Below are 21,915 nucleotides of genomic sequence, written 5' to 3' on the forward strand. Positions count from 1 at the left end.
TGTTGCTGGACTAGCCTATTTTTTTGACTGTGCCTTTAAACAGCTTGGAAAATTCCAGAAAATGATGTCATGGCTCAAGGAGCTTCTGATAGGCTAATTGACATAATTTGAGTCAATTGGAGGTGTACCTGTGGATGTATTTCAAGGCCTATCTTCAAACTCAGTGCTTCTTTGCTTGACATGATGGGAAAATCAAAAGAAATCAGCCAAGACCTCAGAAAAACAATTGTAGACCTCCACAAGTCTGGTTCATCCTTGGGAGCAATTTCCAAACGCCTGAAGGTATCACGTTCATCTGTGCAAACAATAGTACGCAAGTATAAACACCATGGGACCACGCAGCCATCATACCGCTCAGGAAGGAGACGCATTCTGTCTCTTAGAGATGAAGGTACTTTGGTGCGAAAAGTGCAACTCAATCCCAGAACAACAGCAAAGGACCTTATGAAGATGCTGGAGGAAACAGGTACAAAAGTATCTATATCCATAGTAAAACGAGTCCTATATCGACATAACCTGAAAGGCCGCTCAGCAAGGAAGAAGCCACTACTCCAAAACCGCCATAAAAAAGCCAGACTACGGTTTGCAGCTGCACATGGGGACAAAGATCATACTTTTTGGAGAAATGTCCTAAGGTTTGATGAAACAAAAATAGAACTGTTTGGCCATAATGACCATTGTTATGTTTGGAGGAAAAAAGGGGAGGCTTGCAAGCCGAAGAACAGCATCCCAACCGTGAAGCACGGGGGTGGCAGCATCATGTTGTGGGGGTGCTTTGCTGCAGGCGGAACTGGTGCACTGCACAAAATAGATGGCATCATGAGGAGGGGAAATTATGTGGATATATTGAAGTAACATCTCAAGACATCAGTCAGGACGATAAAACTTGGTTGCAAATGGTCTTCCAAATGGACAATGACCCCAAGCATACTTCCAAAAAGGTGTAAATTCAGGAGGGGAGGGGGCTGTCTTCTGTTTGCCTACTAACGAATTGACAAACTCCTCGACCACTTATTAATTTCCGGGTCACTTTCCGGGTCCACTATATGGCCTTTTCCCAAACAGGAAAACCTACCTATAGAGAATGATGGAGGCCTCCATCATTCTCTAAAGGCAATATTAGCTTAGGCAGTGCCATTGAGAGCCTCCACCATGCTTCTGCCATTTTAAAATAGTGGGTATTCCTTATGGGTTGTAGCCTCAATGGCGCTGCCCATGCTGTCACAGGCGCTATAGAGTACCACAGCATGAGTCTTAATGGCCATAAAAACTAGCAGTCAAACAGGGAAATGGTTCCAATAATTTTTCAAACATTCATTTTATAATGGATTTTAGAGAAACTTAAAATAAGGGCTGTGTTTTGTGTAGGCTTACCCTGGTGTGACATTTTGATAACTGTGTGAAACTCTCAAAGGTTACTTGTATCAATATATTCACCTGTATTTACCCTCAAAAAATGAAATGCTAATGTGGCTATCATAAAGAACTACAAATACCATGGTGATCTAGACAGACTGCCGAATCGAGTCAAAGGTAAGAATCTCTGAATTAACTCATGTTAGCAACTAATAAATTGGCAACAATTCTTGAAATGTACAATTCTGTGAACTGTCTTGTGCAAGTTTTAAATTGACACAATACCTGTTAGCAAAAGTGTCTGCTTGAGAGATTTTCATGGTTATCAAAACGTCACGCCAGGCAGTTGTGGGAAAAGTACCCAAATCACTCAAGTAAAAGTCACCCAGTAAAATATTATTTGAGTAAAAGTATTTGGTTTTAGATATACTTAAGTATCAAATGTAATTGTTAAAATATACTTAAGTATCAAAAGTAAATGTAATTGTTAAAATATACTTGAGTATCAAAAGTAAAAGTATAGATAATTTCACATTCCTTATATTAAGCAAACCAGACGGCACAATTTTCTTTATTTTTTGGTCTAGAATTCCCTATGGTGGATAAACGTTTGGAACTATTTCCCTGTTTGACCGCTAGGTTTTATGGGTATCGTGGCACCCCCACCTTGGGGCTCTATAAAGGCACAGATATAAAGATTAGTCCTCTTTCTTTGTCTCTTGACCTAGACTAGATGCAGAGATGCCCAACTCAGTGGAAAATTTGCTTCCCTCCAGCAGGCAGAGGTTTTTTTTTTCGCCCACCAAGCAAGTTTTTGTATGGAGGTCAATGAGTGTCGAATTTGGCCAACAACAAATGGATCACTTATTTGCTGCATGAGGTTTATTTGATGTAATCGAAGTTCAGTAATGCTTGAGCGTACTGGTATAAGTAGCCCACGTAACATCCTGGCAACTTGAGAAAAAACACTTCATATCGGAGATGAATCTGCATATTCATAGTATGAGGCTAGGAGCATAGCATCTCTCTCGATTGACGTCACCCTTATTGAATATTTAAAAATAGATTACAATAATGAGATGTATCCACCAATCCAAAGAAATGATAAGCAACCCGCCGTGCTGCTATGTGGACAACGACTCCCATTGTTAGGCCGGAGATATCTTGTATCTTGTCACTATATCCATAATCTTTGCTACAGGTTGGAGTCCTCTCTATAGCATGTTTGATATCTTTCCATCTTGAGGTACACCGCAGTTTGTTGTACTTATATTTGTTAGACAAGTATGTTTTTTAAAGACCATGTATTATATCGTCAGTATTTTTTTTTTTTTTTTTTCCTTTGGTGCACAAGAATATGACCTACATGTTTACAACCTCATTTCCCATCATACACTTCAGTTTCCGTTATTCTGACGTAATTTCCTCTCTCTAATCACCGCCAGCCAACATGTCGCTAGCGAAAGGAGTCTATAATTTGCTCTTCAGGAGAACATCTACTTTTGCCATTACCATCATGTTCGGAGCAGTGTTTGTTGAACGAATATTTGACCAAGGAGGAGATGCCACATTCGAGCAATTGAATCGGGGGGTAAGTCTATTGACAGATTTTCTCGTAACTTCATTTAGCCCGACCTTGCTTAGGACAACTGCCAGTGGTTAGCGTAAAGCCCAACTCAAACGAAAAGTGTATAACGCGCTGTAATGATGCCGCTTTCAAAACAACTGGGAACACAGAACTCGAAAATCACCGAATTTAGTGCTTTAAAATAAACAACTGGGTACTCAAACTGTTTAAATGGTCATCATCCAAGTCGGAGGTTTATAAAGCTGCCCTAGTTCCCGAGCTGGAATTTCAGTCAGAGCTCCCTTTTGTTCGAGTACCCAGTTGTTTTGGACTCACAGATGTCGGAGCTTTCCGAGTTTCCAGTTCCCAGTAGTTTTGAACTGGCACTCAAACTCACTTGTAGTGAAAGAGCGCAGACGGGCCGGGGCGTCAAATTCGAAAGTACGTTTCTCGTGTGTGAAAAGATACATTGGGCGAAAATACGTTTTGTACATAGTTCTGGAATTGTGACATGTATATTTAGTGTTGATAATACTGCCAGTGCCAATATTATTATAGATTCTCATGACTAAAGTTGGTATATGCGAAGCATGTATGTGAATTGAAGCACTCTAGTATCGTGCGCAAATTGACGTCGTTGACGGCATCTCGGAGTGATTTCGGCTTTAGCTGGCTTGTCAGTAGTTATTGCTTAGCTAGCTATGCTTATGTCCTTTAACTTGTTTTTTCAGCAAAATTCTCTCCTTAGTTAGGATACAGCATGAGTCGTTATACGTGTGATCCAACTTTCAATGTTGTGTTTGGTTTGTAGAAACTCTGGAAACACATTAAATACCAAAACGAGGAGGAATAGAGAAGTTGCGGCAGAAAGGAAGCAAACGCCACACTTCAATTTCCATTCCTGAGTCGGTCTACGTGAACCATCACCTGCATTGACCTGTCACTGCGAGGCTGATTGTTAGCTATCAGAAACTCCATGGCATGGGAGTTTAAAAAAGACTGGTCAAAACATGGAAGTGTTTCAACCTGACTTTGCATTCTCCTCTCCCTCACCATTTGTAAATGTACTGATACTTTAAAACTGTTAAATTCAACGTAAACATGTTTTGATTTGTAGAATCAGATAAGTAGCTAGCTAGCCATCAACTGTACCTGACATTTGTCTCTTGTTAGATATTGAACACTGTTACCCCACCACATCTACAATTGTAATATTAGCATTACATTGTAGAAGATAACAAGATGTCTAGTTAATAACCACTTTAGTACAGTGCTGTAGAGTTCTGTCGTGGAGATTGTTTTGCATTTCACATCAACTTGGGACTGGGGCAGTAATATTTGGCCCATTATTTATTAGGATCCCATAACTGGTAATGAGACCTGATTGTGTTGCCATTAAGTATGTGTATGACTATGGACTTATTGGATAGTGTTATTTATGGATGCTGTGAGAAGCACGCAAACTTCATAAACAGCACCTATCCACAAGTCAAAGAAAGCTCAAGTCCAATACAGGTCAAAGGTCAACAGCACTGGGTTTATCTTTCAGTTAGTCATAGAAGAAACACAGGCCTATTCTTAATTAGATTTGCTCAACTCCTGTGTCCTCTCTAGCCTCCTTTTGAACAGGTCAAAGGTAGTCAAGGCGAGGCTGTGAGAAGACAAAGTGGACACATCCGCTTTTATGAAATGACTCCAATTGCGCGTCATTAGGAAAATGACTGTTACAGGGTGGAATCCCAAAATAAATGTATGAAGTGATCAAAACTAATTGCACAACTAATCTAGTTGTGCAATACATTGAATAAAGGGTTAAGTAGCATATTTTTATTAAATGTTTGCATGCTTGTTAATGGGATTTATCTGTTAATTGAATGATTAGAATATTCCACCCTGAAACATATAATTGTATGGAATTGATTAGAATGTATGAAATCATAATCAATAAATGTGTAGTCCTAGTCAGAATTAGGGTAAAACAATATAGCTAATGTTTATGTCTTTGGTATTTTAATCACAGACTGAGCAAAATTCGACGCCGACCTGACTAGAGATTTGGGAGAGAATGGGGAGTACGTCTCAAGGTCTCCCTAATCTCTGTCGGCTGGGTAGTGAGACAGTGTGTGCGTAGGATATCTTCTGTTTGTGTGAATGTGTGTGCGTAGCAGGACATTGTGTGCTAATGTTAGTGTGAATGTGTGTGCGTGAGAAGCCAGTATAAGATGAATTGTTTTGTATTCTTGACTTTAGAATGTTCCCGTGAATAAACCTTATTGACTATTTTAGCTGGGCCTCTGTCTGCTTCATTTCAATCAGTATCTTACAAATCCTGATCTAGCAGACTGAGTAGTTTGATTGAATTGGTTTATGAACATTGAGAACATAATTCTCTTATCAATGCTCTTCTCCTTTGGGAAAATAATAGTTGATTCAAAGGGGGGTAGGATACATTTGTGTGTTCAGGTAGAATATACCTGTGCTTCCTTGCCAGAAGGAGGCTATTGATTAAGGGAGGACCATGGGAGATTCTCGTATGGGGAAAAAGACCATCCTCTTGCCTCAGTCCTCTCCTCTGTGACCCGGAAATCGATTAAGTGGTCGAGGAATGTGTCAATTCGTTAGTAGGCAATCGAAGAGTGTCCTAACTTTTTATTTGTTTGGATCACTTTACACATTTTATTTGTGATTCACCCCTGTAAACATAATTTGCCTTATGTGGAGGTTCTCCTGTAAATGTAATTTGCCTGATCTCCTCTCCCTCACCATTTGTAAATGCTGATACTTTAAAACTGTTAAATTCAACATAAACATGTTTTGATTTGTAGAATCAGATAAGTAGATAGATAATCATCAACTGTACTTGACAGTCTCATTTGGAGGAGCCATTTCATACAAGCTGATGTGTCCACTTTCTGTCTTCTCGCCATCTTGCCTTGATTACCTGTGACCTGTTCAAACGGAGGCTAGAGAGGACACAGGAGTTGAGCAAATCTGTGGAGAAGGACAGTCTCATTTCAAGCAAGTGCATTTCCATCCGCGATCACTCTCCTCAATTTAACTTTGACCTTTTCAAAAGGAGTTGAGAGAGGAGGCAGGAGGTGAGCTAATTTAATAAAAGGCCCATCTGAATTGAAATATTCAGCCACTTCCTGGTGAGAGAGGACCCCAAAGGTTATTTACCAGATTATCAAAAGATGTGAGCGAATGGTTACCGACAACCAAGGCACTGCTGTCCTTTGTTTCCCTCACTGGGAGAATTGATCTATGGTCACAGGTGTGACAACCAGGTCCTGCTCTGTTGGTTAACACACAGCCTCAGTCCCCAAAAACCGGATGTTTAGTTTTTCAGGGGAAATGGAAAGAGCCTGTGAAGCAACTTTTTGGTTAACAAGGTGACACTCAATCTTCTCCACATTTATGGGATTGGTTGAACAGTGCAGAAGAGATCCCCAAACAGTTTTATTTTCTTCTCGTCAAGACCAGTATGTAATGGGATCTATACTGAAAAAAATACAAACTAAATAGTTTCAATGATTTTAATAAGTTACAGTTCATATAAGGAAATCAGTCAATATAAATAAATTCATTTGGGCCTAATCTATGGATTTCACATGATTGGACAGGGGTGCAGCCATGAAAAGCCTGGGAGGGCATAGGCCCACCCACTTGGGAGCCAGGCCCAGCCAATCAGAATGAGTTTTCCCCCACAAAATGGCTTTATTACAGACAGAAATACTCCTCAGTTTCAGCAGCTGTCCGTGTGGCTGGTCTCAGACGATTCCGCAGGTGAAGAAGCCGGATGTGAAGGTCCTTGGCTGTCGTGGTTACACATGGTCTGCGGTTGTGAGGCCGGTTGGACGTACTGCCAAATTCTCTAAAATGACGGAGACGGCTTATGATAGAGAAATTAACATTCAATTCTCTGGCAACAGCACTGGTGAACATTCCTGCCGTCAGCATGCAAATTGCAGCTCCCACAAAACGTGGCACATCTGTGGCATTGTGTTGTATGACACAACTGCGTATTTTAGTGACCTTTTATAGTCCCCAGCACAAGGTGCACCTGTGTAATGATCATGCTGTTTAATCATCTTCTTGATATGTCACACCTGTCATGTGGATGGATTATCGGGGCTATTAGGTAGCCTAGTGGTTAGAGCGTTGGGCCTGTAACCGAAGGTTTGCTGGATCAAATCCCTGAGCTGACATGGCACAATTCTGTCGTTCTGCCCCCGAACAAGGATGTTACCACACTGTTCCCCAGTAAGCTGTCATTGTAAATAAGAATTTGTTCTTAACTGACTTGCCTAGTTAAATTGAAAAATTCCAAAATCTTTGCAATGGATGTAAATATATTTGTGCTCAAAATTTGAGAAGCCTTTGGTGTATGCAAGTTTTTTGTTATATTTTATTTCAGCTCGTGAAACATGGGACCAACATTTTACATGTTGCGTTTTATATTTTTGTTCAGTATAGTTTCAGGCATTTCTTTTACCCAGATATAGTAGGTAACTCAAGGAAAACAGTGTCCAGCAGATGGAGCAATTCTCTCTTTTTGTAGAGTCCGTTCAGCATCCATCTATTTTATCCATGTGCTGTTTATGTAATGCTTTATATCCCACATCTAAGGTCGGTACAACCCAATGATTTATATATGCACTAGTGCCTCCATCTTGGCACTCCCCCTCCATTGTAAAAAATATTTTGGAAGCTATAGAAATGCATTTATTAATTTCTACATAATTTTTTTATTTTTATGATTTAACCAGGCAAGTCAGTTAAGAACAAATTCTTATTTTACAATGACAGCCATGGAACAGTGGGTTAACTGCCTCGTTCAGGGGCAGAACGACAGATTTTTACCTTGTCAGCTCAGGGATTTGATCCAGCAACCTTTTGGTTACTGGATGTGATAACCACTTGGCTACCTGCCGCCCCAGTTACAGACACCTTAGTCCATACTTTTACATTATATTTAGTCAGCTAAACATAAAAATGAAAGTATTATTTATTTTGAGATTACTCATGTTGATGTCCCCACTACAATAAAGAAATACTTGTACATGTCATTTTGTCCTTGAAACATTGCATTGAAATACTGTAGAATTCCATTCATTCCTATGGAGGACTGCTTCTACTGGGGAGTGCCAATATGGCCGACCGGTGACTTCAAAGCCTCTCAATGGCCAATGCATAGCATCAGCAATCCATGGTTTATATAAATCATTGGTACAGCCCAGATGTTTTGACACAATTTTCTATAGTATGAACATGTAGTCAGAGCACCTGCATGGACACTAAAATGAATGCTATACAGCCAGATTGCAGATTCTGGTCAAGTATAATCTACGGGGGTAGAGAGAGATCATGAGCAGTTTTATTGTGGATGTTGTGATTGTGTCCAGAGAATAACAGATGAGTTCAAGAAGACTAGAATGTGGTCCTGACAGACAATGAACTTGAATGTTAGCAGAACAAGTATGTTAGCATGGAAAGATGGAGCCAGTTTTGGTATTGCTTGCAGAGATGAGATAGCGTGTGCTTTGGCCTACTTGTTGACGATGATAGCAGCTTTTTCCAGTTTATTGTGGCACACATTGATTGACACCCTTATTTGAGTAGCTCCAATATGACCATGTGACTGATAAAAAGTTCTTACACAACATACAAAGGAAATTCCCTCTTTAATGAGTCACATCATAACACTGGTCCTGGCTATGATCCTGTCTGTTCATTCTGGGTCGCCTGTGCTGGTTTCCAATTATGATATTTCATGATGTCTGTACTTTCCATTCCTGTTTCGGAGAACAGAGAAAATGAAAAGATCATGGTGTAGCGTTGCCTACACAGAAGGTTCCCACCATCCCGTTCATACCACAGTGACTAAGACACTCGCAATCATGTAGTCATTCCCATAGAAAAGTCCTGCCATTTGCTTGTGGTGTTATATACAGTACTTTTGGAGCCATGTATTTGACTTGAGCCGGTTTTTAGTTGCATAATGAGTCCGTTAGTAATTGGATAATCTGCTTATTAGTAGTAATACTTTGTTGTTGGTTAGGATGTTGGAGCCGGAGAGTGTTATTGCTGGGACAAAGGGAAGTACAGAAATTGTCTATGTCCACATATGTTATTGTTGTATATTCGTATTTCTAAGAAATTAGGTAAAGAGCCACAGCTGACTCTCAGTTCTGGGTAAGGTCAGGTGAGATTCTGTGGAACTAAAGCAGTGAGAGAAGTGGAGTTTAACATTGAGGTGAGGAGAAAGTTGAAGAGAGAAGAAACCTCTGGGGGGGGGGGGGGGCTAGAGGGGCCCATCCCAACAATACTCCAACTGTAGTCTTATCACACACACACATACACATCCCTGCCCATGAAGGTTCTGGAACACCAATAGCAGGAACATACTTAGTTATTGCCCAGCAACACTGATTGTTTATCCTCGACAGACAAGGAGGTGACTCCTAATCGGAAGGCATAAATATATGCTTGTGTAAATTGTGTGCTATGTAGCTGCAGCATTCAGTTTGGATGGAATAAATCTAGCTTCCTTTGGTGTCCGACTGGATTTGTACCAGAACTTAGAATCTAACATATGTATGGCCTATATCCAAAGTAATTTTTTTATACAAAATTTCAGAAAATGCAATTCTCAATGAATGATCCTGTACCATCTTGGCATAACAAAAATATATTGACAACAAATTCAAACCATATTTAGGTAACAACTTGTGTTTTTCTGAGACCAACGTTTCCAATTAGGTCATACTGATGTTTAGGTGTTATCACTCTAGGTTTTCTGCTTTGCTTAGCGCATAATATTCGCTTTTTTTCCTCAAGTCGCAAATGTTTTTCCATCGATGTAATGGCTACAAGATGTTAATGCTTTCATAGGGTGTCTCTATGCTAACCACCGTCTCCCAAGAGGATTCTGGGACAGGATTTACTTGGCAGTTGCTTCTCAAGGCCTGGCATTCAGTTACAGACGAAGCTCCAGGGAGATGTTTAAACAGGCAGTCAAAACGTAATTCTAGTCCCCTTCCCACCACTAGTCCCGATCCCTTTTCCACAGTAAAACTTCTAGAATTAAATAATGATGTATAGACGCCTATGCATGCAGCAATGCACACAGTCATGCCTTGAAAGCATGTTTCTTCACTAAACCATTGGAGCCTCTATAAATGCGTTCATTATGATCTAACGTGCACAACAATGCAGCTGGTCTGTGAGGACATGTTCCAGTATTATTTCAAGTGATCTGCCAATCATACTATGTTACTTACTTACAATGTTACTTATTTACGTTTAATAACTTATTTTCAGGACCTTGCTGCTCCTAAATGTGTATTTGCTTTGTCTGTGCCTCCTGATAGCAAAGGGAGAGATGTTCCTGTCTAAGCAGGTCACATCATGGATTCAGGACGACCGGTGCCAACAGTCTGGATTCAATTAAACACCGTATGAACTTCTGTAGTCTTTACAGCTGCCTCAAAGTCTATCATTCCCCCCCAACAAACTGCACACACACAACTGTAGCACATGTGTCAGACAGCCACAGGGCCCTCTACACAGACCCCAGACTGTTCCACCATCAATACACCACACCTCTTGTTTGTCTGAGGTCCTGTCGTGGCTCCAAAGTTCTGGGCAGTGGGATCGACTTTCCAACTTAAAACATTGATTAGATATGGGAGATGCAAAATCCAGATTTTGGGGTGTTTGGTCTATTTGATATGAACAAATTAGAAAATGAATAAAATAACAAAGGTAAATAATTATTCTGATGTCTTAGCACTTTTACTAATATATTGATTTTACAATAACTAAAGTGAAGGAATATAAAAGGTTAACATATAAAGAATACTGCATTGTATCATAACATTTCTCAAGATCAAAAACATCCACCCAAGGGAAAAGATTCCATCGCTTTTTCGATTTGGTGCTAAAAACAATAAAACATGTGTCCAATAAATTCTTTCAAGCATCACAACATGTGCGTCATTGTTTTTCCAGAATTGAGAAACATCCAGACTGGCTGTGCTAATTTGCAGCCTTTGGTGGCATCACTGCAACCTTTGGAGCAGTAGTCTGTATTTTTGAGTCTACATTACCTTCCTTGCTCTTTTTCCGAGGAGGCTTTTTCATTGGGGTCTTATTTTTGGTCTCTCCCTTATCTGAGCTGCTTTCAGAGTTGTTAGAGTCTTGTTTCTCTTGGTATTTGGCTTCTTTAGATGGAGTATCTGGCAGAGGCTTCTGTGAGCTGTCGGATGTGGGAAGCAAATCCTTTCCAGCTCCAGGCTGGGTGCCCGAGGTCTTTTGGGGCGGGGTTGGCTTCTTTCTCTGGGCCTGGAGGTGAGACAGGCTCTCCTCACAGCTGCCGGCCTCGCTCCTGTTCAGGCTCTTAGTCTTCTCCTTCAGCTGAGCAGTTAAGAGGGAGGCTACCTCAGGGTGTATGTTCGGTTGGTTAACCTCCCTGTTTAGGGATAAGCTGGGCCTCTTCTCTGGGGACTCTTTGGGGATTGCAGCTTTCCGGTCAACACGGAAATTGCCCATTTTCCTCAGGACACTCTGCACTGCCCCATTGATGTGCTCTATCTGCAACAGACCTGGTCTGCTTTTATTAGGCTTCTTCTCACCTAGGGAGCTGGCCCCATCTGTACCTGCAGACTCTGGGGCGTTGGGAGCTCGCTGCTTGCTGGCTTTCTTTCTGGAACAAATGTTATCCTCAGCCACAGTCTCTTCCTGACTTATCTGATTCTGATTTGGCCCAGGAGATGCATGGATCCAGGAGAGCTTGGGCTTGGTGGAGGGGTCTGGTGGCTGTGGTTTAATCCTCTCAGCAGCTATAGGCGTTCCATTATATTTGACATTGTTTGACTTGCCATTGTTCTCTGGCTCCTTGCTGGACTGCTGTGGTGGCTGAGGGAAAGAGGCCCTGAGGCAGAGGGTGCTGGTGGCTGACTCTGTGCCACTGCAGGAGCCCTCACTCTCTGACTTCTGGAGTGGCAGCTCACTGGTGTTAACTGAAGCCTGCTCAGTCATATACCTGTCCTCCGGCAATGTGTCTACCTCAGAGACATCATCAGCTAGTACTGTAGTCTCCGTTGTGTTGATTCTGTCCCCTTTATTTTTGTTCTCTTCTCAGAGGGTGAGAGAAAGGGCGAGAGAGAGAGAGAGGTTCAAACGTCAATTTTTATAAAATAAAATAAAAGATCATTAGAATCCGACTCCCCTTCAGCTCTAAAGATGTTAAGGAAATAAATACAAATGCTTTGGGAATGTTTTAAGTACTGGATTACATACTAGTAACATTTTCCTGTTCATGTTTACTTTAGAAGCAAGGGCTTTAATTAGATAATATGGCAGCAGATTAGGCAGTGTATTTAGGGCAGATGAGTAAAATGAGGATCTATCAAGAACTGTAGTTTACACATCACCCTCTGGATCTTACACCGGATGTGACTATGCAGCAGTTGTTTTGACAAAAATCTAGTCATTGCAGAAAATCAGTGAATCATACGAAAACAAAACATTGTGTGCAGCCAAGGACTCAACATCACCTCATAATGTTCTGTCATTCCAAAATGATCTCTTGTTTTTGGAATGACATTCCCATCATTATCGGAGCTCAATGTGAAAAATGTAACCTTCCTTCACATATTTTGTACAATAATTTGCCTTAACAAATTCCCATCCCCTGCAGAAATGAAGGTTCTAGGATAGACAGGTGTGACTGTCACAGACAGAACAGACAGAGGGTTTTTTAATGCAGCACTCACTATCATGCAGGAGTGACAGGGAAGACTTAGTCTGGAACACTCACCGTCAGGCACAGCATAGACATGTCCATCCTCTGTGGTCTCTACGGAAGAGAAGGACGCTCTGGATGACCCGGAGGCGGTGGGTTGCTCCACTGCAGAGGGGGGCTCAATGAAACTACAGTTGAAGGTATTCTCAGGATCATGGTGGGACACTGTGGAGAACAGAAACAGAGCAAAAACTTAGCCTCTTAACTGTTAGAACCTACATTCACTAAAGCTTTGAACTTATTTGTTAACAACAATAATCCTTCACTACATTTTGTCCCTTCAAAGAAACTGTGTTACACATGGGACCTTATATTTCCCCCTGACTTCCTGTGTCATACATCAGTCCACCCAGCCCAAAAGTTCCCCCTTCTAGCCCCGCTGCCCCTGTTCCAGTAGAGAGAAGTTGCAGGTTAGGATAATTTTTGCCACTTCCTGTTGGTGGTCCAGAGGGGCCCTCGATGGAATGTAGAGAAATGGGGAGGGTGAAGAGGGGGGGAAGCAGGACGCTGTTTAAGTATGGTTTTAAATAGACGCTGAGTTCACTGTCACAGCCATTCAGAGAGCAGGCAATGCAAAAAACCAAGGAGAAGGGATGCTACTTTGATTTTGGAGAGAACTATCTTTGGGTATTGGACAGGTTTACCATCAATCATGAGAACCCAGTGAAAACATACATTAACATTCATAGAGCTTGTGCAGGTAGGACCTACCAACAACTTTGGGTAGCTTCTGCCGTCTCAGTGGGATACGAGGAAGTTTAGAGCTGATTCGTGTCAACCCTCCACATAGTCTTCTTTTGGACCTTTTCTCAGGACTAAATGCAATCCACAGAGAAACCAAAGAAGATGTGAAGTATAAGTTTAACTCCAGCTAATGTGACAATATATTTATGATGAACTGTGCCTCAATACAAACAACAATCATTCTTACTCGTTCTGTCTGCAGACAGAGCAGCAACACAGCAAGGAGAGGAGCAGGAGACAGGTGACCAGCACCCCTGCTGCCATCACACCCATCCTTTGGTTAGGCTCTGTTCAAAGAGCAGAGGTCATACATCTGTCCCACTTGCCACAGAATAGACTCCTTTTAAAAATAAATATCTGCCATGTGTGTTTTTATGGTGGATACATATGTTACCAATAAGCTCTCTGGAAAAATAATACATTACACTTTTTTCCCTCATCACATTAGATAAGTCTGTTTTAGGAAAGGTTCTCACGTAGGTTGCATGCTCCAGTCACTATGTTGCAGTTGTTGTCATGGCAGGAACAGGTCTGGGTACAGTTAAGCCCATACTGACCCGCTGAACAGCTCACATTACAGCTGCATAGGAAAGAGTGTGAAATTTCATTGATTAAATTTTCAAAATTGGTCTTGACACCATCCATATTACTTTCTCTATTTGTTATATTCAATTAGCTTTTTTCAATATTTGCATGTAAAATGCTTTGCACTCACTAGGCACCAGAGAAGCCAGGATCGCAGAGACAATTTCCTGTGGCGAAGTGACACATCCCATTGAAGCAGCTGTTGCAGTCATTGACACAGTTCTCTCCATAGGTTCCATTTCGGCACTTGACCTCACATCTGTGAAGAGAAATGGTTGAAGAGCACAAACTCAGAGGTGATGTAATTCCCTTATCTCCATTTGATTAGAGTATTCCTACCGATCACCCATCCATCCAGGGTTGCAGTGGGGGCATTTGCCATCGATGCGGTTGCAGAAGTGTCCGTCTTTACAGGATGAGCAAACGTCCTTGCAGTTTTCACCAAAGAACCCAGGAGTACACATCTGGTCACACCTGGTGCCATTCCAACCGCTTTCACATGCGATGCAATGTCCCTCTGCCACCATGCAGGGCTGCTGGCCTTTGCAGTGACCACACCTGGAAGAGCAGTAAGACCAAGTCCTGAGTAATATTGTAACAAAACATGAATAGCATGGACTAACTAAATTCTTTACAGTAATATTCATGCTGGAATAGTGTTTCCAAATGGTTGGTTCCCTCTTCCAGAGCCTTTCAGCCGAGGCTGGTTCCCTTGTGGTTAGAAACTGGCTTGTGACTAGAGGTCTTATTGCCAACAGCTTCAGGTGGCCAAACTCTTTAGGTGTTTCACAGCTCAAAACAGTTTGTAAACCACATTAGATTTGCCAGCTTCACCACATGGTTACCACAATGGCCACCATACAGCAGACTGAAAGAGCAAAGACATGCATGTCTTATCCAATTAAATAACCTCTGGCTACCAGAGTGGTTCCAAGTAAGTCAGCTTTGTCAAACACAGCTGTCACACACCTGTTTCTGCAATTTTGTCCGTAGAATCCAGCTGGACACGTCTCCCTGCAGAACTTCCCTCTGAATCCTGGCTTGCAGGTGCACGATCCATCCGCCGGGTTACAGCGTCCATAGAGACACTGGCACTTGTGCTCGCAGTGAGTACCCCACAGACGCTCTCGACACTTGCAGCGGCCGGTGAGCTGGTCACACGGAGAGGTGTTGCAGGCACACTTGGCACCGCAGTTCCTCCCATACCAGCCAGGATTGCAGTGGCACTGGCCAGTTCCCACATCACACATAGAGTTTACTCTGCAGTAACAATTGTTAGAGCACTGAGGGCCCCAATAGCCTGTGTAGCACGTACAAGCACCTGTTTCCTGGATGCATTGGCCCTTCTGGCAGCCGCAGGCTCGCTCACAGTTTGGCCCCCAGCGATTAGGGTTACAGGTGCAGGCCCCAGTGACATCATCGCACCTCCCGTTGGGATGGCAATCACACTTACCCTTGCAGTCAGGCCCCCAGAACTTGAACGGACATTCTACAGAGAGGATGTAAGGCAAATATGTATAGACAAAGAGATCATTTGTACACTAAGTTCTCTGGATGTAGGCTACTTAGTTCTGAGAAGTAGGCTACCTGGACTGGCTGTATGTGAAAATGACTGCAGTGTTAACAGACTTACACTACCTTTCAAAGGAATTTATGCTTGTTACAATCTGCAATTGCTACTTCCATTTTTCCTTATGTATAAATTAATTAGATGTAGCCATTGATTCTTGAAGAATATAACTTACTAATGCCTCAAGAGCTTAGTTTATTAACTGTCGTACCCCATCAGAACCCCAAATATATGCTTGTTTTACTCCAATGTTTGTAAACAAAGTAAATGTTAACAAACATTTTATAGCCTCAAAACATGGTTAAACTATACTTTTGATATCATGGATGGTCAGTACTTGCATCCATAGCTATGTCTATACATTTGAGCTTTTATTGAAACAGAGACAGGGAGAACACTTTGTTATTGTTTCAACTGCTGATTGCTGCTTTAAGGATTGCTGTGAGGACGGAACAGAGAACTAACTTACTCATATCACAAGTGGCTCCAAAATAACCATGACGACAGCGGCATTCGTGGGGTCGCACACAAACTTCATTCTCTTGGCAGGTGAAGTTACCCTCACAAATTGCTGAAGAAAAACCATTGGGCAAATTAGTTCACAATAAATAATTATGCTTTTAGCAATGAAGAGGAAAAATGGTTGGGGAGTCTACTCCCAATGATCTGGTTCAGGTTTGTTGAATGGGATAATACAGGCTTTTGAGTACTCACGTATTAAGCACTCATCTCCTTGCTGTGCCCAGCCACTACAGCATTGGAGCCTGTCAGATCTGGGAGGGAGAAAAATAACATTAGTTAATCTGGAAATCAAATCTGTATTTGATTTATAGAAACTAACGTAATTGAACTCCTTCCATCCAAACTAATGTTATGATCACATTTCAGTCATGACAAATAAACTAAGACATTTAAATACTGAACATTATCCTGATCACGTTGAGATGCAAATCTGTCACAGCATTCATAATGCAGGGAATTACTGGCACAAAGACACAATGTAGCAGTAGACTAAATGAGCAGAGATCTGAGGAAGATTATCTGTGTATAGAAGGGCTTGGGTATTCAGAAAATCCCAAACTTCAACATATCTAAAACAATTTAATGCATGTTTATCTACCTTCACTGACATGAATGAGGCTACTGTAATAGTTTTGTCCATCAATTTCAAGCATAAAACTTATTTAAAACAGGTACACAATGACTTACCCAGTTTTGCATACATTTCTGCCGCTGGGATTTAGTTCTTGGCTGTAAGTCCAACAACAGAAGATACTTAGAAGCGCAATGACTAAGACATATCTTGTTTCCATGTTGTTAGGAACAGCATCCCTCCAAAGACTTTCCCGTGGAAATATGTCTGACTTTTTTCCAAAAAGGAAATCAACTCTTTTCTTGCATTGTCCAAAAAGTTACCCATCCAGAGGGTGGCGGTATACAGTAGTAAATGATGTAGCCTACCGGTAGGCTGTTACCCTAAAGTCGGTACTTGAATGACAATTTGCAAATTCGGTATGAAGAGGTAATGGCAACAAGTTGTAATTCTCCCTGGGACCTCCCCACAGAACCAACGTCACCACAGACTGCATAAAACCTCCCCACCCCCAGTAAAAACAGACTACCCTAAGAAAACATTAGCAGTTACAGAGCAGACTTAGCACTTAGCCAATGGCTCCCTCTGTTGTTGACAATAGGAAGCCTCACATCCTCACAGTACATACACACACTCTCTCTCTCTACAGATGGACTATCCAAATCAAGGGTTACCGAACAATTTGAGAGAGAGAGAGAACTTGACACAAAGGACATGATTCTGTTCTGTTGCATATGCTTTATGTATTTTCTGTGTCTAGCAGCATCCTCAGAGCATGCGCAGACCAGCTGGCTGGTGTGTTTACGGACATATTCAATCAATCCCTATCCCAGTCTGCTGTTCCCACATGCTTCAAGAGGGCCACCATTGTCCCTGTTGCCAAGAAAGCTAAGGTAACTGAGCTAAATGACTATCGCCCCGTAGCACTCACTTCCGTCATCATGAAGTGCTTTGAGAGACTAGTCAATAGGTCCACAGACGTTGCAATAGCAACCACACTGCACACTGCCCTAACCCATCTGGACAAGAGGAATACCTATGTAAGAATGCTGTTCATCGACTACAGCTCAGCATTTAAGACCATAGTGCCCTCCAAACTCATCATTAAGCTCGAGACCCTGAGTCTCGACCCCGCCCTGTGCAACTGGGTCCTGGACGTTCTGACGGGCCGCCCCCAGGTGGTGAGTGTAGGAAACAACATCTCCACCCCGCTGATCCTCAACACTGGGGCCCCACAAGGGTGCGTTCTCAGCCCTCTCCTGTACTCCCTGTTCACCCATGACTGCGTGGCCACGCATGCCTCCAACTCAATCATCAAGTTTGCAGACGACACTATAGTGGTAGGCTTGATTACCAACAACAACGAGACGGCCTACAGGGAGGAGGTGAGGGCCCTCAGAGTGTGGTGTCAGGAAAACAACCTCACACTCAATGTCAACAAAACAAAGGAGATGATCGTGGACTTCAGGAAACATCAGAGGGAGCACCCCCCTATCCATATCGACGGGACAGTAGTGGAGAAGGTGGAAAGTTTTAAGTTCCTCGGCGTACACGTCACGGACAAACTGAAATGGTCCACCCACACAGACAGCGTGGGGAAGAAGGCGCAACAGCGCCTCTTCAACCTCAGGAGGCTGGAGAAATTTGGCTTGTCACCAAAAACACTCTCAAACTTTTACAGATGCACAATCAAGAGCATCCTGTCGGGCTGTATCACCGCCTGGTACGGCAACTGCTCCTCCCACAACCGCAAGGCTCTCTAGAGGGTAGTGAGGTCTGCACAATGCATCACCGGGGGAAAACTACCTGCCCTCCAAGACACCTACACCACCCGATGTCACAGGAAGGCCAAAAATATCATCAAGGACAACAACCACCCGAGCCACTGTCTGTTCACCCCGCTATCATCCAGAAGGCGAGGTCAGTACAGGTGCATCAAAGCTGGGACAGAGAGACTGAAAAACAGCTTCTATCTCAAGGCTATCAGACTGTTAAACAGCCATCACTAACATTGAGTGGCTGCTGCCAACATACTGACTCAAATCTCTAGCCACTTTAATAATAAAAAATTGGATGTAATAAATGTATCACTTGTCACTTTAAACAATACCACTTTATATAATGTTTACATACCCTACATTACTCATCTCATATGTATATACTGTACTCTATATGTATATACTGTATTCTATACCATCTACTGCATCCTGCCTATGCCGTTCGGCCATCGCTCATCCATATATTTATATGTACATATTCTTATTCATTCCTTTACCCTTTTGTGTGTATAGGGTAGTTGTTGTGAAATTGTTCGATAACTTGTTAGATATTACTGCACGGTCGGAACTAGAAGCACAAGCATTTCGCTACACTCGCATTAACGTCTGCTAAACATGTGTATGTAACCAATAACATTTTATTTGATTTGACGTATGACAACTGGTTCGACATTTATTCAGACCATGTATGCGTATGTATTGACTTGGGTGAAGTGTTATCTTCTCAAACAGAAGCTGAACATAAAACCTTTATGACTGCATGGTTATAAAATTCTGGCTCCCAGACAGTAGTAAGGTGTAGGATAAGCTCATTGATTGCTGTATTTCCAGACAGAAGATGCCGTCAGGCAAACACGCCAGCACACCTTACCAATAGGCTTAAATTTTCCGCATTGACTGACCTCCATGTCTTAAAGTAATGATGGACTGTCGTTTCACTTTGCTTATTTGAGCTGTTCTTGCCATAATATGGACTTGGTCTTTCACCAAATAGGACTATCTTCTGTAAACCAACCCTACCTTGTCACAATACAACTGACTGGTTCAAATGCATTAAGAAGGAAAGCAATTCCACAAATTCACTTTTAACAGGCACACCTGTTAATTTAAATGCATTCCAGGTGACTACCTCATGAAGCTGGCTGAGAGAATTTTTTAATTTTTTAATTTTCACCTTTATTTAACCAGGTAAGCAAGTTGAGAGCAAGTTCTCATTTACAATTGCGACCTGGCCAAGATAAAGCAAAGCAGTTCGACACATACAACAACACAGAGTTACACATGGAGTAAAACAAACATACAGTCAATAATACAGTAGAAAAATAAGTCTATATACAATGTGAGCAAATGAGGTGAGATAAGGGAGGTAAAGGCAAAAAAAGGCCATGGTGGCGAGGTAAATACAATATAGCAAGTAAAACACTAGAATGGTAGATTTGCAGTGGAAGAATGTGCAAGGTAGAAATAGAAATAATGGGGTTCAAAGGATCAAAATAAATAAATAAATAAAAACAGTAGGGGAAGAGGTAGTTGTTTTGGGCTAAATTATAGATGGGCTATGTACAGGTGCAGTAATATGTGAGCTGCTCTGACAGCTGGTGCTTAAAGCTATTGAGGGAGATAAGTGTTTCCAGTTTCAGAGATTTTTGTAGTTTGTTCCAGTCATTGGCAGCAGAGAACTGGAAGGAGAGGCGGCCAAAGAAGGAATTGGCTTTGGGGGTGACCAGAGAGATATACCTGCTGGAGCGCGTGCTACAGGTGGGTGCTGCTATGGTGATCAGCGAGCTGAGATAAGGGGGGACTTTACCTAGCAGGGTCTTGTAGATGACCTGGAGCCAGTGGGTTTGGCGATGAGTATGAAGAATGCCAAGAGTGTGCAAAGCTGTCATCAAGGCAAAGGGTGGCTACTTTGAAGAATCTCAAATATAAAACATGTTTTAATATATTTAACACTTTTTTGGTTACTACATGATTCCATATGTGTTATTTCATAGTTTTGATGTCTTCAATATTATTCTACAATGTAGAAAATAGTCTAAATAAAGAAAAAACATTGAATGAGTAGGTGTGTCCAAACTTTTGACTGGTAGTATATATATCCAGACTGGCATATACTATCGCCTCAGTGGCTTAAAACTTCTTCAGGATCAATGGGTCCCCCATGGGACAGTTGAGCTAACGTAGGCTAATGTGATTAGTATGAGGTTGTAAGTAACAAGAACATTTCCCAGGACATAGACATATCTGATTTTGGCAGAAAGCTTCAATTCTTGTTAATCTAACTGCATTGTCCAATTTACAGTAGCTATTACAGTGAAAGAATACCATGCTATTGTTTGAGGAGAGTGCACAGTTATGAACTTCAAAAGTTATTAATAAATCAATTAGGAACATTTGGGCAGTCTTGATACATTTTGAACAGAAATGTAATGGTTCATTGGATCAGTCTAAAACTTTGCACATACACTGCTGCCATCTAGTGGCCAAAATCTAAATTGCGCCTGGGATGGATTAATACATTATGGCCTTTCTCTTGCATTTCAAAGATGATGGTACACATTTTTTTTAAACGTTTTTTTCTTGTTTTTTTTGTTTTTTTCACCAGATCTAATTTGTTATATTATCCTACATTAATTTCACATTTCCACAAACTTCAAAGTGCTTCCTTTCAAATGGTATCAAGAGTATGCATATCCTTGCTTCACTGCCTGAGCTACAGGCAGTTAGATTTGGGTATGTCATTGTAGGCAAAACATTTTTTTAAAGGGTCGGATCCTTAAGAGGATTTTATTAAAGAACGTTTCTTCAAGTGCAGTCACAAAAACCATAAAGCGCTATGATGCAACTGGCTCTCATGAGGACCCCCACAGAAAAGGAAACCCAGAGTTACCTTTGCTGCAGAGGATAAATTCAATAGAGTTAACTGCACGTCAGATTGCAGCCCAAATAAGAACAGACTTGCTTTGGCAAAGAAACACGAGCAATGGAGATTAGACCAGTGGAAATCTGTCCTTTGGTCTGAAGAGTCCAAATTTGAGATTTTTGGTTCCATCCGCCGTGTCTTTGTGACGCAGAGTAGGTGAATGGAAGATCTCGGCATGTGTGGTTCCCACCGTGAAGCATGGAGGAGGAGGTGGGATGGTGTGGGGGTGCTTTGCTGGTGACACTGTGATTTATTTAGAATTGAAGGCACACTTAACCAACATGGCTACCACAGCATTCTGCAGCTATACGCCATCTCAAGATTTATAATTCAACAACCCAAATATCACCTTTGATTTTATTGTATTTCTTATGAAGGACATGCTGTCGCCTTATTATTTGCAGAACAGTGGGAAGGGGGAGTTCCTTATAACACCGAGTTCATGCTAAACGCGTCAGAGTAGGCAGTCCTTGGCTTATAAACAATGCGCA

General features: G+C 41.8%; 2 protein-coding genes across 2 annotated transcripts; one reads left to right on the forward strand and one right to left on the reverse strand.

Moving 5' to 3' along the window:
* The first annotated feature begins 2,761 nt into the window (after positions 1–2,761).
* LOC129818633 (cytochrome b-c1 complex subunit 9-like) lies at positions 2,762–5,208 on the forward strand. Its single transcript, XM_055874719.1, has 2 exons — positions 2,762–2,947; positions 3,735–5,208. The coding sequence occupies exons 1-2, from the start codon at positions 2,807–2,809 to the stop codon at positions 3,774–3,776; spliced, it is 183 nt and encodes a 60-aa protein (XP_055730694.1). The 5' UTR covers positions 2,762–2,806; the 3' UTR covers positions 3,777–5,208.
* Positions 5,209–8,588: 3,380 nt separating this feature from the next.
* LOC129818631 (scavenger receptor class F member 2-like) lies at positions 8,589–21,911 on the reverse strand. The gene is made up of 11 exons (XM_055874716.1): positions 16,840–21,911; positions 16,345–16,403; positions 16,100–16,201; positions 15,030–15,549; positions 14,400–14,618; positions 14,191–14,319; positions 13,952–14,055; positions 13,663–13,762; positions 13,443–13,546; positions 12,747–12,896; positions 8,589–12,060 (listed from the first exon to the last, which is right to left on the reverse strand). Exons 1-11 carry the CDS (start codon positions 16,941–16,943, stop codon positions 10,964–10,966), a joined length of 2,688 nt encoding a protein of 895 aa, XP_055730691.1. The 5' UTR covers positions 16,944–21,911; the 3' UTR covers positions 8,589–10,963.
* Between the last annotated feature and the right edge of the window lie 4 nt (positions 21,912–21,915).

Source organism: Salvelinus fontinalis, chromosome 21 (genome assembly GCF_029448725.1).
Source record: "Salvelinus fontinalis isolate EN_2023a chromosome 21, ASM2944872v1, whole genome shotgun sequence".
NCBI lineage: Eukaryota > Metazoa > Chordata > Actinopteri > Salmoniformes > Salmonidae > Salvelinus > Salvelinus fontinalis.

What these genes read in the sequence shown, in the direction of transcription:
- LOC129818633 (XM_055874719.1), top strand. Translation starts at nt 2,807, where the DNA reads ATGTCGCTAGCGAAAGGAGTCTATAATTTGCTCTTCAGGAGAACATCT. An exon ending in TCGAGCAATTGAATCGGGGG is followed by an intron (nt 2,948 to 3,734) that starts GTAAGTCTATTG and finishes TTTGGTTTGTAG; the next exon opens with AAACTCTGGAAACACATTAA.
- LOC129818631 (XM_055874716.1), bottom strand. Translation starts at nt 16,943, where the DNA reads ATGGAAACAAGATATGTCTTAGTCATTGCGCTTCTAAGTATCTTCTGT. An exon ending in AGGAGATGAGTGCTTAATAC is followed by an intron (nt 16,202 to 16,344) that starts GTGAGTACTCAA and finishes GTTTTTCTTCAG; the next exon opens with CAATTTGTGAGGGTAACTTC. An exon ending in GACTGGAGCATGCAACCTAC is followed by an intron (nt 13,763 to 13,951) that starts GTGAGAACCTTT and finishes CTCTTTGAACAG; the next exon opens with AGCCTAACCAAAGGATGGGT.